The 14,619-nt window shown below is 43.8% G+C and overlaps 1 protein-coding gene and 1 long non-coding RNA gene across 17 annotated transcripts in view; one reads left to right on the top strand and one right to left on the bottom strand.

Annotated features, from left to right (window-relative positions):
- Positions 1–5,995, bottom strand: part of MARK3 (microtubule affinity regulating kinase 3) — a 63,817-nt gene extending 57,822 nt beyond the window's left edge. For 8 of the 16 annotated variants that reach the window (XM_057397127.1, XM_057397130.1, XM_057397128.1 and 5 more), the window contains exon 1: positions 5,646–5,995. In XM_057397127.1, coding sequence (XP_057253110.1) covers positions 5,646–5,696 — 51 coding nt within the window. In that variant the 5' untranslated portion in view covers positions 5,697–5,995. Of the gene's footprint in view, positions 1–627; positions 755–5,645 lie in introns of all 16 variants that reach the window. The other 8 variants (XM_057397133.1, XM_057397137.1, XM_057397139.1 and 5 more) reach the window with 5 other exon arrangements.
- A 4,493-nt stretch (positions 5,996–10,488) lies between these two features.
- Positions 10,489–14,370, top strand: LOC130592662 (uncharacterized). The gene is made up of 2 exons (XR_008970625.1): positions 10,489–13,526; positions 13,942–14,370. It is a non-coding gene; the product is annotated as an uncharacterized LOC130592662 (long non-coding RNA).
- Positions 14,371–14,619: the final 249 nt, after the last annotated feature.

Here is a 14,619-nt window from a genome sequence, read left to right as displayed (position 1 = left end):
GACATTCATCATATCTTTCCAGCCAAAAGTTCCCTTACTGCTGATTAAGATGGATATTTATTGACATCAGCCTGAGGAATAACAGCTGAAGAGCCAACCATATTCTACTCTTCATCAATGATACTGCCAGCTAAGTTGTTTCCAGAATCATCACCGTCAGTAATTACATACTAAACAGAAAAAAAAACCCAAACCCAACCCTCACAGTTGGCTTTCAAAGAACACACTGAGCTTGCAGACAGAGAAGTTTATTTAACCCTGCAGGAACAAATTTTATTCAAAAGTTATTTTTTGTTTATATGTGTATACATACCCATAGACATAGAACACAACAAGTTGCTGCTTTACAGGCCAAGAATCTTGACCCAAGGGTTTCATCCAGGAGACCAACTTTAAGTGTTACCACAGGTGTACTCAGTACCTTTCTGGTTTATGTTTTAAGAGCAGTAAGCGTCTATTCATCATTTGTACTAAACATTTTTAGAGGCAGAAGATCTTCACACTAAGCTGAGCTAACTTTGATGTGCCATGAGTCTAAAAAAGTGACCTTCATTTCTGATCTGGCTGACATCCATTAGGCAGCATTATTTGACTGAGAAGAGGAAGTTGCAGACACATGCTACTTACATATCATATGAAAGGGAGATCTGGAGAGACAAATGCCTCCACTCTTAGAATTCCTTTGACTTGAGTCACCTGAGACATGTAGCCAACAGGAATTGTCCGCTTGCATCAACAAAAATATGTCTTTTGACTTGAATTAAAATGGAGAATTGAGCAGGTAATTATATTTAGGTGAGTGGCTAAAAAAGCCTAGGACAACGAATACAAAGTTTAGTGTACTAAACCCTGTATTTCCTCTTGTTTATTTTCTTTCCATAATTTCTGTAGCTGTGTTCTGTTTTTCAGACTGATACTTCTGAAACCATAATTCAAGACACGTTCAGCAGCACTAATAAAATACATGAACTAAGTCTGACTTTTTAACAACTACTGGAGCAAGGTCCTGTAGCTTAGTTTTTCTGAGTTACTGAAATCATGTAAACAAGGTAAAGAAGATTGCTGCAGGAGCAGAACACCATTAATTTGTGAAAAGTGTTCACTGTAGTTACGTATCTTTGTAGTTGTGACAGAATGCAAGTTATCTTAGCCCTAGAGTGCTGTGTTATGACCGGCATAAATCAAACCAAAACAAAAATAGTAAGACTCATTTGTAGCCTTCCCCACCTGAACTGGATATTCCCATCCTCTCCTCTGCGTCAGTATTTGCAGCCACACAGAATGGGGATAAACCCACTTTTTGGAGGGGTTCATTTCAGTCATATCTGAGCATTGACCAGACTTGTCCTACAGCCCTGCAGTAATGAGTGCTGGCACAAACCACAGGAGGGGAGCCAAGGCTGATGCCCCTAGCAGCTCCCATCAGTTCAAGCTGACAGTAAACCCAAATGATTAAGCAACATGGCACAGCCTACTTAGCAGAGCTGAAGAATGAAACTTCCCACTTCAAAATGCGAATATACTTGCAACGTTACACAAGCTAATCAGGTAATTTTTTGAGAACCAGACCTATCGGGTATCCCAACCAGTAAGAAATGGAGAAAAAACATTTTCCCAGTCTGTAAAACTTTGAAATTAAAAAAATACATCCCAGATGAATTCCTAAAACATTTTTAGTTATCTTGCCACCTTCACCTAATTTATTTCAAACCAGAATACTTATGACAACTGGTGAAAAATATGGAAGAATGTAGATGGTCCCTGCAGAAGAAATTCCTACCAGAACTCTTGCCATAGGCATAATTTACTCCTCAGCCCCTTCTTTAAAAGAAAAAACCAAACCCCAACAAAACCCAAACAGGATTTCAATCTATGGGAGAAAGCATTCCAATTACAGATATATCTGTAATAGGAGAAGACTGATAAATAATATATAGAATAATTCAAGATTGCATATTGTCTGCAAAAGCTCTAATGTACTTCATAGCTAATTGCTAATAAACCAAGATGTACCACACTAACTTTCACAGCATCTTAAAAGTAAATTTTTGAACCTAACCCTGACCTTACTATCCTTTTTAACGTAAAAAAAGCATATTTCTGCTGCACAGAATCCTTTTGTACAGGATTGTACAAGCACAGTTACCATCACACTGACATTTTTCAATAGCAAGTTTTTCACATTAGGCATAACCATGGAGGTAAGAGCCCATTTTAGTCTTGCTTTTCCTCAAATTACTTAAATTTTTAATTCAGACTGGCCTGCAGTACAACACATTCTAAACAGTTACCTTTTGCCCTCTCCCAAGAAACCCCAACAACTGTGCATGAACAGGTGTAAATTAAACTGTCCAAAGATTCCTTTTCTATAAAAACCTTAAAAAAGCCTACCAGCCTCCAAACCACCTGTATTTCTCTGTTTCCATCTTCATCTTCGCACTCTTCGGGAACTCTTTTTAATGAATATCTGTCCTATTCCCCACAATCTTGTTCCTCCTGCTCCTATTTCTTTGCCACTGGTTGTCCTCCATCCTGCCATATGCCCATTTCTCTGTGCCCAGCATCTTGGATTTCCTACTGTCTATCTTCTTTTTGCATTATGTTTCCACACTCCTCCCTCCTCCATCTTCTCTCCCTCCTCATCACTAGGAAACAGGTTTACTCCTTCTGCCACCTAAAGATCCTTCTTCTGTGTCTACCTTGTCCCCCAGTTTTGGATAAAGGAGGTTTCTACTGCTTCTGTTGCTTTTTCTCCCACAGGCAGGACGTAATTTTCAGCAAGACAGAAAAGATCTGATCCCCTCATTCACTTCTGTCCCCTATGCAGCTGGCAGCCATTGCTACACAAGATGTGGCAAGAGAAGAGCTGCTCTGTCTCTCCAGTGAGAAGCAGCTCATCACAGGCCAACAGCCAGCTTCCAACTGTCCAAGTGTGAAGTTCCTGTGATCACAGATCATCTGGGATACCTCTGCTCTCAAAACCAGGTGACTTGGAGCCAAATTTTTTAATCTCAAAGGCACCGAAAGCTTGAGAGCTGTGAGTGGCTTTTGGAGAAAGTCATGGCACCAGTATTTCCACTTCAGCAGTATGCCTCAGTTAGAAGTGGTATACACTGCCTTAAAAAAAACAATCAGGTACTGACAATTAGACCTTCTCTATTCAACAGGAGCTGCCAGCCACTGAATGTGGTTAACTGCAAGCACAGACAATGATAGTTTATGCTCACTGTCATTCTGGAGGCTAACTTCATTTTCAAAACTGCAAGTATAGGCATGGATAAACTATGATCAGCATGCTTCAACCAGATTCAACACCAACCAAGCCTTTGTCAGCAGTGGTAACGTTCCAAGCAGAGAGAAGGCACTAAAGGGGTCCACAACCATAGCCCAAATACCTTGGCACCTCTTCAGCCTCCTCTCACCGAAGCTTCAGAGAGTACTATGAATATTAACTAATTAAACTTCTCACGTGAAAGAGAATCAAGAGCTCAATTTACCTGTCAGCACAATACACCCATTGATCTCTGGGGTGGCAGAACAGTTAACTGTAGTATGAAAATTGTTACATTTGGTATTAAAAAAAAGAGACCTGGCATTCACAGCTGTAGGGGTAATTCAGAGAGACTAAATGTCAGATTTAAATTTAGTTTTAAGCAAGGATGAAGAGAACATGTTTTGGTGAATTTCTAGATAGCCAGAATATAAGAGACAGCTTCCTGAAGGATATGATACTGTATGGGGAGGGGTTGGCTCAATGGACCGGGTGAGTACTCTGATTAATCACTCCCTGCCAATATCACTAGCTACAGGTATTTCTGTGGTCACCAACCCACATTACAGCAACTGAAAAATATGCCTTAATCTAAACCTAAGGCAATTCATCTGCAAGCATGACAATCCATGTATGTTAAATTATAAAGACTACAAAACAGAAGTGTTAGACCAGTATTTTGAAGTGAGAACAATGTGCCTTAAGTGGAAGACATGTAAAAAATCTAACTTCAAGTGCTAGAACACACAGCTTGTGAATAATGTATTTCCTTGAGCACATACTCAGTCTTTCCCCCATTAAGTTATCCAGGGTAGAGTTTGAATTAATTAGAGAACCCTACCTGAATGCTTTCTAAAATGATTTACTGGGTGGCCTCTACACATATACATGGAGCTTGAAAACCTCAGTCAGGTCTGCTTACAGACCAGAACAATTATCCAAATAAACTGTGTATAGTATTTTGTAGTGTATGCTACAACTTCAACTCCTCCCTATGGCATAGGAAGGGCTGCATAGTATTTTAATTATTTTCTTCCACAAGGCAGGAAGCTCATTGAGATTTTACAACCAAATATGCTTAGTTAGCTTTTTACTCAATAGAGCCTTTAGCCTGCAGGTTGCATCTACTGCTAAAACAAATAAAGATCACAGAAGTCTGAAGTGCCTATTATGTCAATAAAATCTAAATCCCTAGTAATGCAGTAATTGTTCCATGCAGCATGTTTCCTAACGCTTTGTCTGGTCTTGTTTTAAACAATGGGGCTACCATCACTTTTCTCAGACTATTTATGGTCAGGAACAATCCAACAGTTTTTCTTGATATTTAACCAAGGTTTCCACTTTTTATGCCAGTCCAAAACATAAGAAGCCCTCGTAAAAAAAGCCTCCTCCATCAAGTTTAGCATCTGCCTCCTAAAGAATATCAGATAAACTCTACAGAAAGCTGAATACAAAGTTCACTGATCGACTCATTTTAGACTACAGTGAGTGACAACTCCCTTCTGTTTATCATTTGGGAATATGTCAGAGCCTATGCAGAAAAATGGTTCGACAGCATACATAGGGATCAAGTAAGTTTTAACTTAAAAGAAATACGTTCCTATCTGCAGAAAGGGAGTCTCCTACTGAGCTTCGTTTGTGGCTCTCTGCTCATGTGGCAGGACTTTTATTTTTCCCCCTTCCCTTCAGCATGCGACCTGTGTGATTATTAATACTGTGTTTGACTCAATCTTGTGAATAAAGTGTCAATTCCTAAACCCTGGCTTTGTTAAGGAAAAAAAAAAAAAAAAGGAGAGGGGTGGGGGTAAACAGATCCCCTTGTCTGAAGAATAGTTCCAATAAAGAAACCCTTTTAATGTCATCTGAACAGGTGACTAGCCTAACAGCGTCATTATCAGCGAGAACCCTGCAAATTAAGCAGGGAAGAGGCCCATTATCTAGGTCACCTAGCCCACCCTACCAAAGCTGGATTATTACCTTCTGTTTACCAGAGGTTTATTTGGCAGCTTTCAGCAGCAAGTTTGCATATTATAAGACAGCAACCAACCGGGACCCCCCTCCCCACTGCGGATCTTCTCTTCCCGTTACCAACATAACAAATCCAATCCTCGCCACCGAGATACACTCGAATAAAGCCTCAGAGATGGGACACCGGGTTGGGGGAGGGATGCCCGCAAATGTTACTAAATGGGCAAACCGTGCTATGGGGGAGGGTATTTAAAAATAATTTTAAATAAACCGGTTATTTGGGAACAGCTCAAACGGCAAGAGGTTAATGTCAGCCCTCGGCAGGGCGATGCCCCTGGCTGGCCGAGTCCCGTCGCCCCCCGGGGAGGGTGCCCGGGCCGGTCCCCCCGAAGCCGGCGGTACTCACGTTCTCGGTGTCGCGCTCGTTCACCGTGGGCAATGGAGTCCGAGTGGACATTTTACTTCACTCGGGCGGCCGCGAAGGCGGCGCGTTCAGACACACACGGGCCCCCAGGGCCGGGCTGCGCGTCTGCTCGGAGATGGTGGTCGCAGAGAGCCACCATGAAGAACGAGGTGGCTGGCGGGGGGCGGCGTCGCGTCGGTGCCCCCCACCCTTTGGCGGCGCCTCACGCCCGAGCTAGATCCTCCTCAGGGAGCGGAGCGGCCTCGCCTTCTCCGAGCTCATCCTACGGCCAGGCCGGGGTCCGCGGGGTTAGCAGAGGGAAGGGGAGCGCCTCATCAACCGGGAAGGGATGGAGCCAGGGGAAGGAAGGCGGCGAGTGCGCGGCAGGGGTAACGCAGGGCGGGCGGGAAGGAGGAGGCGGCAGGGCTCCGCTGCACAGCCGGGTTTCTGTCGCCGGCCCCTCTACGCTGCGGCCCGGGGCACGGCGGCCAGCGCAGGCCCGCCGCTGAGGGGACTCCCCTCTCCTTCCCCCGCCGCAGCCCCTCTTCACCGGGCAGCCGCTCGCATCCCGGCCCGTCTCTACCCGCCTGCTCCAGTCTCCGAAGGGCCTGCACCCTGCGGGCCGCAGCTGGACTGGGGAAGCTGGGTGCCCGCCTGTTACGCTTGCCTGCCTGCCCCCCGCCCCTCCGCCGCTCCCAGACGAGCCAAGATGGCCGCCCGGCTTCCTCCGCGCGAGGCTAGCTCCGACGTGAACCGGAAGGGGCCGCGCCGGGGAGGCCGGCGCCGACGGGTAGTTGCCAGAGGCCGCGCCGGGGCAGGGTGTGGGGCTGGCAGCGGCGGAGCGGGTAGAGTTGTTCTTCGTGTGGCGATCCCTCCCCTAGCGCCGGCCCCCGGGGGTGGGTCGGCGGGACACCTGCCGTCCCCGGGGCTCCGCCTGGCGCTGCTCAGGCATGGCTCGGTTGTCCTTCGCTTCCCAGAGCAGCCTCGGCGCGGCATGAAGCGGGAGATTAGGGTGCGTAGGGTGTCTCCTACACAGGCCTTGGGGAATGACGAGACCCCTAGTGCGGCCGGGCAGGGAGTGAGGGGAGAAACGGTGTGAGCTGGGGCAGGGAGGTCGGGTGTTGGAGAGCACCGTGGGGCGGAGGGGGTGAAGCCGCTGCGAGCAGTTGCAGAAATGGCAGCATCTGTAGAGAAGGGACACGGGACAGACCCTGCTGCCCGCTCACAGCCAGCAGCAGGAACACTTGCATGGGGCCCACAAACGTGTCTGCTGTACAGCGGTGGTCAGGGTGCGGTGCTGAGGTCGTCTTCTGTCAAAGCATGTCCTCCCTCTTCTTGACTTCGCCACCCCAGGGGACGGTGTGTGGTAGAGAAAAGAGCTCACAGGTCGTTCGGGAGCTGGGGCTGGTGTTGGCAGAGCTCACCTGGTGCAGGCAGGCGCCCGTACCCTGTTACAGCACTGCGTTTTCGTAACAGCTGGTTGCTTGTTTGATTTGGTGGAGGAGGGTGGAACCCAGGAGTATCAAAACAGTCTTAATATATCCAGTAGTTACTCTGCACAATCATTTTTAAGTGTAGAAGGAATATGGTATAGGTGTAAGTAGATCTAGTTAGGAATTAAAAGCAAGACAGAGAAGTAATTTGTGTGTATTCAGTATACAGGTGTTCTAGAAACAAATCTGTATTACAAAGAATATGAACCTCTGTAGGAAAAAAAAAATGCTAGAAGTTGTGGGATTTGGAGAAACTTGGCATCTCAGGGGATCTGGAAGCCTAGATCTAGCCTAGAAAGTGAGATAAACTAAACTTTCTAAAGTGTAGTTTATCTGACAAACTTCATGCTTTGAACTCTGTTCTGCAGTGTAAGTAATATTTACCTCGCTTTTAGAGACATGAACAAGGATAGACTTTGAACGCCACCCAATAAATAAGTTCATCTGTTACTTCATCATCAGGACTATAAGATGCTCTGCAACACCTGACTTGAGGAAGAAAACCAATGGACTTGCATGGTGTTTTATCTTCCTTCCTCACTCTCAGATTAAGCTAATGCCTTGCTCTGTGTCAACAACAGGAATTTGGATTTGAATACTCACCTCTTGTGCAAATGAGCCATATTTCTGTGCATACATACATCTGTCCAGGTGTGTATATGCTCAGGTGGTACATGTGCATAGCGGAGCCACTCTCTCTGAGTAGCAGGCAGGACCCTTTGCATGGAGAAGGGAATGGGATTTGCCTCTATCTGGCTTGCCAAGGTCAATCACAAAGTCTGAAGCAAAGCCAAGGAAAAGTATCCAGATCTCCTGGCTCTCTGCTTTTGCCACAGGGCTGCTGCTTCATCTCTTTCTTTTCTGTTGCCAGTAGGATATGTTCTTTACAATGTGTTTGTAAAAAACTGTAATTGACTTATGCTCTCACCCTGAACTAATGAGACCACTCCTGCCAGCATGAGAAGGTTGAACTGCAGACGTTGGAGCCGGCTAGCGACGTGCAGCACACCGGGCACAGTAGTGCTGTTTGCACCTATGGGTTTGCCTGTCTCAAGCTCTGGCAAAGCTGAGATCTGTGAAAGTCCTGTGCACAGGTGTGAAGAGGTATTGAAGTAAACTAAGCATTGTGTTACACGTATTTATATTGCTGTTCCATGGAAGCAGCAGTCACTCAGAATCTGGTGGATATTTAGGTAAAAATGCTAGGCTAGTTGATACAATAGGAGTTCCACTATTATCCTCAATAAAGCCCACATTTAATACAGTCCAAATTAAAAGGGGCTGGGAAGGGGTGCAGGCAAAGGGGAATTGTGGGGCAGGAGTGTTTGTGTCTTTTAGAGTCACATTTCTGACTGGCAAAGTGATTTTGAACCAAGAACTTTAGAAGAAATTATTGAGACCACAAAAATAACAGCAGCTGATTTTGCTGCTTTATTGCCAATAAATGGCAATATTGATTAGTGCTGTTTTTTTTCTGTGTAGCAAAGCTTGCACAGGGAACGGCAAACTGCATAGAAGCTACTGTCTTGTATTTCTTTGTTGCTATATTCTGTTTCTCCAACTTAAACAGCTGAGTTTCAAGTGTATTCATTTTCTTCTTAGAAATTTGGCCATAGTAAAGAAACTGATTGCATAGGTTTCCTGTTTCTTTGTTGCCCATAAATATTCTGCAATGTTATCAGGTGCTACTTAAGCTGCATGCGCAAATTGGAAGGTGATTTTTTCCTATCTAAACACTCTGAATACTCAGAAAACAGTATGATAACAAAATTATGCTTTCTGGTTCTTATGCTATTGCTAGCGATAGTGATTTTGTAAGTGGGACTTAGATTACGATGTTTGTGTGTTATCCAGAATAGGCTGCAACTTGCGCTTTGAGCTGTACTGGCTACAGTGGTAGCAGCTGTAAAAACTTGGTTTTGCCAGTAGAGTTGGAGAATATGACTCAAAGACACAGGAAGCAGATCTGCTAGTTAAGGTGCCTTTTTATGTCACTGTTTTGGCTGTCACTGCAAACAATATGATACAAAATGATATCATTGTGGGGAAGAATTTAGATTTTTTTTTTTCTTTCTGGACATTAGAAGTCCAGAATTTCTCTAACACTGCATTGTACAGACAGAGCAGACCCTGACTTCAAGAGCGTTTGCAATCAGAGCAGAAAAAAAATACTGAAATTGATTACAATTGCTGGACAAAACATAAGTATTGATTTTAATGTATTCTGATGCACGGATTTCTATTCTACTCACCTCACTGTAAAGGCTGGGGACTGAAAGACATCCGCTGGTCGAGGCAAGTAGAGAATCAGCTAATGTAATTGTTATAGCTGCCTCGTTGTGCACAGCAGCTATGACGGTATACACCTGCTGGGAATCTGCCCAAATATGAAATCATTTTGGTTTATACAAATATATTACTTTAGACTGATAATTGTTAGCTCTGGTGCAACTTTCTGGTGTTTCTGTAAGCCTTTACTGAACGCATTTTAAAATGCGTTACTTCCATAGAGCTGTAACCACTATTTATGCATTATTATTCCAACACCTTACTGTCTTTTTCTTGTAGAAATTCTGTGGTAATCCCAATCAGTGGAAGATTTCCAGGACTGTTTCATCATCAGTGTTGTCTTTAAAACTAATCATTTTGGTTTGAAATCATTTTTTGTATTTGTTTTTAAAATTGCAACTTCTACAGAATACATTATCTTAACAGTGTTTTATAGTAGGAAGAAGTGTGCGATTTTGAAAATGGAAATGGCAAAGCTATTGATAGAAAAGGACTGATTACTATCTGCAGCCTGAATCAATAGTCCATGCTCAGTTATAATGAGGCCCAAGTGCAACCCACTGTAAGGCCAAGGTGAAATGTGATTTCAATGTCAGAGAAAACAGAAAGAGAAAAGGTTTTCCTCCTCAGTTTCGTGTACTGCAGAGACTGAGATCTGAAAGTGGAAGAAAATTTTGTGTGTTGACTCCTTCCTTTGATCTGTCTCCATTTAACTTCCAGACTTGCTTTTCCATACAGGAAAAGAGCAAGTCCGCAGGGGCAGCAGGGCGGCTGTGGCGGTGCAATTGCTCTGCATTCCTCATGGACTGGAGAGACTCAGACTCTGGGCTGTGACTGTGAGAAAATAGGAGCAAACAGTGGTGGTTCCTTGTCTGTATGCCTCATTAAATTCCTTATTTGTAAGGCCAGGCACACTGTGCTTTGCCTGCAGAGCCATGTGGCATGGTGCATGGGACATTAACCTTCGTGATGGGAACGCTATCAAGTGCCCAAACTGCACTAAATCCACCACCAGTTGATGCAAATGCCTATGCGAATCATGAGCTCTGGGACAGAATCTGCTCTGGAGCGCCAGCTTAGAGCATTGGTGTCATGGGTTGGCACAAGATCGGTGTTCAGAGAAGTGAGAGAATTGAAAATATCTCCTTAGTTTTATATGAACCTGATGCCTTGTAGGTTACAAAGGACAAGTAGCCAGTTGGTGGTGATGCTAGCTCTGAATTTGACTCCATATGTTTGAAGCTAAAATAAGTGTTTTATAACAAGCCTCGTCCATTCCAACTAGTGCGTGACCCTATCAGAGCTGCGTCTTAGACATAAATCCTTTTGGATTCTTTGCCATCTAAGCCAGGTATGTTACTGTTCCCCCCACATCATTTCCTGAGTGGTTGGTACTGAATTAAAGACTTGATTCACAAGGATGGGAAAAGAATAGATGACTGTAGCAGACATAATGTTTTTAAGCACAAATTAGTAACTGGCATGCCCGAGAGTTTATAGGAAGTAACTGTTTATAGTGGTGAAATAAATTTGTATGGTCTCCAAAGCTTTGGCAGAACCAAGCCCCGAAGTCCCTCTGTGTGAATTTCCCTGACTTGTGTTTGATTTAGATTGTATCTTTCATTTAAATATTACCAGAGGCAAAGAATTTGTGGGCAATCCAGGGAAATTGTCCATGTGATTGTTCCCCATCACTGCTGGAAATTCTTGCTTCTGCTCTGGACAGGCCTGCTAATGACAGCTTCCAGCTATGGCATCTCTCCTGCCTTTGTCTCGTGGATCATCAAACTTTTACTCCCAACCAGAAATCAGCTCAGTCCACAGCCATCTCTTTAAGAGACTGAAGAGGCTGAAATCTTGCAGTCTGTCACCAAAAGGCATCCTATTCCAGTTTGTAAGCACTAGTATGCACATTTTCCTTATTTCATCTGCACCTTATCTGTTGGTCAGTGCTGCCTGTGCCAGACATGAACATGGTATTCCAGCTGTAATAACACTAAACCCAAATATAGATGTGATGCAGCTTATTTTGCTGATGCCACATTTAAGAAGCTGTTTATCCCTCTCAGATACTATGAAGTCTGGAAACTCAGGTTCAGCTGTGACTTTCTTGCTGTTTTCAGTATCTCCGACCCTTCGGCTCCATGCACGTATCCCCTATTCTAAAACTATGCTTTATTATTCCTACAGTATGATTTTTAACTTGGGTCATACTCAAACATGCATTGCTTACCTGAATGCAATTTTGCCAACTGGTTTGCTCCACACCAGTGGCATGTTCTTTAATTTCCACCCCTTCTCTCTGTCTTGGTGCCATCTGCAGAACTCAGTAGTAATCCTTTTGTTTGTTGATAGTCCTTGATAAAATACCAGTTGGCGCAGATAAAGAACTGACTGAGCAGGGTTACAGGAACATTTTTTTTCTGTTAAAAAGTTGTTGATAAGTAGATGCCACCTTGAAAATTCACACCGTGCACTAGCCATCCTAGGGTGGGAAAGGGCTAGAGAGAAAATAAACAACTTGGACCAAACCCAGCTGATTACCAGGGTCTGCCAGCAGGCAAAGGGAAGGGGTGCAAGGACCGAGGCATGGATAAATGGTTACAGGGGGACACTGAGCCAAACATCCCAGGGTGGCACCCAGGGAGCAGTACCTGCTGCCTGCGGTGCCCAAGCACCCTTCCAGGAACACTGTGGTGCTGTGTCAGGGATGATTAGTTCAACAACCATTTTATATGTGTCACGTTGAGTTGATATTGTTCCGGTTTCTTAATCAACATGTCCTGCTGCAACAAGTTGAAGGCCTTAAAGAAGTCCAGGAGTCTTACATCAGCTTCGTTGCATGTATCACTTGATCTTGTAATCTCCTTGGTGAAAGATAAGTCAGTTTGAAAGGGTCTCTTCCCATAAACTCTTGTTGATTGGCATTAATTATATCTCCCTCCTTTAATTCTTTGTTAATCTAGATCCGTATGAGTCATTCCATTTTACTGCTGGGACTCGTGTCAGGAGACAAGCCTATAAATACTTAGATCTTTCTCTCTACCTTTTCCAAAATCTTTCCCAACATCTGCTTTCCTTCAGAGCTTCCCCACTGCCCAGAAAGTTACTGGGGATCACACATAGCTGTCGTACTGTGCTTGTGCATTGAAAACATCCTTGCTAATCAGCGTGACAAAGCCAGCTGCATTATATATGCTACTGAAAAAAAGGGGTTTTGAACAATGAATTAGCTCTACAATCATAAACTACCTTTGCAAAATCATGGGAGGAAATATTTCATTTGCATGTTTATTTCGAGTTTCTATCACAACCTACACAACTATGCCTACAAAGGGCCTTTTTTAAATGCATGGATGATTTAAAAAAGGGGATTTATAGAAGACCAGCCAGAGAGATGCACAGCAGAGATGGGTTTCATGTACCGTTCCCAGCATGGTGCTACACAGCACCTTTGTTCTAGTGGTAAACTACCTTTTGCCTTCCATTCTCCTCAAACAATGACTGAAACCCAGGAAATGGACAAACAGTGCCATACTTATTACTGTTACTGTAGATGTGTACTAATATAATCACTTTTTGTTTGTTTGTTTCAGAACATCAAGGAGATGACAAATAACATATTTGGGCTTGTTTAATAGCAAAAGATGAGTTGCTGGTTTGAAAATATTTGCTAGAAGGTCAGTAGCTTCAAATTGAATTGGAAAAATTCCAGATTAATGCTGTTGCCCCAGTACTGATTAGAATTCACATCGCATAAGACCATAAAAACACTTTTGGAGAGGGAGAGGATGTTTTATCATCTAAGCATAGGGCAGTTTTAAAGATGTGTAGAAGAACAAAATTAATTAGGGGTATTTTAATATTATCAAAATAAAAAGAAGGAATTAGGACTGTATTAATTTAATTTCAAACACATAGGTAATAACCTCAACTCCTGTGTTCGTCTGCATCTGTGTTTATCTGAACAGGTATCTGAAATTGCTGGTGAGCACCAGGTTCCTCCTGGCTGTCTCTGCATGAGCCTGGCTGGCACTCCCTGCAGGGAGGACATGCACCCAGCTCAGGCTTTGGAGGAACGGGACATCTTCATCCCAATATAGTAAGGGCACTGTCTCTGCTTCTTTCCAGCCAAGAGTGCCAGTCACAGCTTAGCCTTTTATTCACTGATGACAGTAAACATTTTGGGATTAGGGCTGCGGTCTGTATGAATCACATAGCTTTGTATGACTTGCTAGAAGTGCCCAGCGCTATATAAACCTAATAAATGAATAGTCCCTTTTGGCACTGAAGTCTGTGATGGTGCAGGTATTCTCTGTTGAGAAAATTCAGCCTGAGGCATACAGCTGAAGAGTTTTCTCCATGTATCATGGAGTTTCCCTTTGAATAGCTTGCATCAATTGTCTTTCCACATGTTATACAGCATCACATGATTTACAAGCAAATGTCTAACTACAGCTATATGACATTAATTACCATTCATTGCTTTTCTTCCCTTTTGCCCTTCCCTTTTCTAGCATGGTACTTCTCCTGGGACTTATTGGACCAAAGTCTCTTTTCACTGTTCATGGAAACACCATTGGAGTGGCCACTGCTGGGAGCAGAGGAGGCAGGCAGCCATAGGAACCCACTTGCCTGGGTTGTGCTGCACTGGGGGCTCTGCACCCCTGCCCTGCCCTCACTGAATACTCACTTTGCTATCTACCTTCTCCCTGGCCTCTTTACTACTCTGGCAACAGAGGGATAAGTCTTGCTGGCAGGATATCCCCTTGCAAATACAGAATCTCATTGAGCTAATCAATAATTCCTGTCATTGCCTAAAGTTGCTAAAAGTAACATTCCCTTCCCCATTTACAGGAGATGCTGAATCTGGAGTTGGTACTATTAACACCTTTAACATTTCTCCCATTAAGATTTTCTGCCCATAAAAGGCTTTTCATAGTTTCTGTTGGTTCTGGTTTTACTTTCTTTCATGGCTACTGAAGCTTGAGCCACCTGGACTTTGAGGGGTCAGCCCTTTAAATTTGTTTTAAAACTCACAGTAATTACAGAGTTTTCAATCTGATTCTGAAAAGCAAATAATATTGAAGAGAAGCATGGGGGTATGACTTTGGATGCTTTAGGAACCTTTTTCATTTACCCCTTTTTTCAGTAGCAAGATGAAAAAAAAAAGAGAGAGGGGCAAAACACCCATG

The sequence above is a fragment of the Pezoporus wallicus genome, unplaced genomic scaffold (genome assembly GCF_028554395.1).
Source record: "Pezoporus wallicus isolate ANWC-B61680 ecotype Strahan unplaced genomic scaffold, APGP_CSIRO_Pwel_v1 contig_7068, whole genome shotgun sequence".
Classification (NCBI taxonomy): domain Eukaryota; kingdom Metazoa; phylum Chordata; class Aves; order Psittaciformes; family Psittacidae; genus Pezoporus; species Pezoporus wallicus.
The sequence above is the reverse complement of the archived record's forward strand: the minus strand, read 5'-3'. Positions and strand labels throughout refer to the sequence as shown.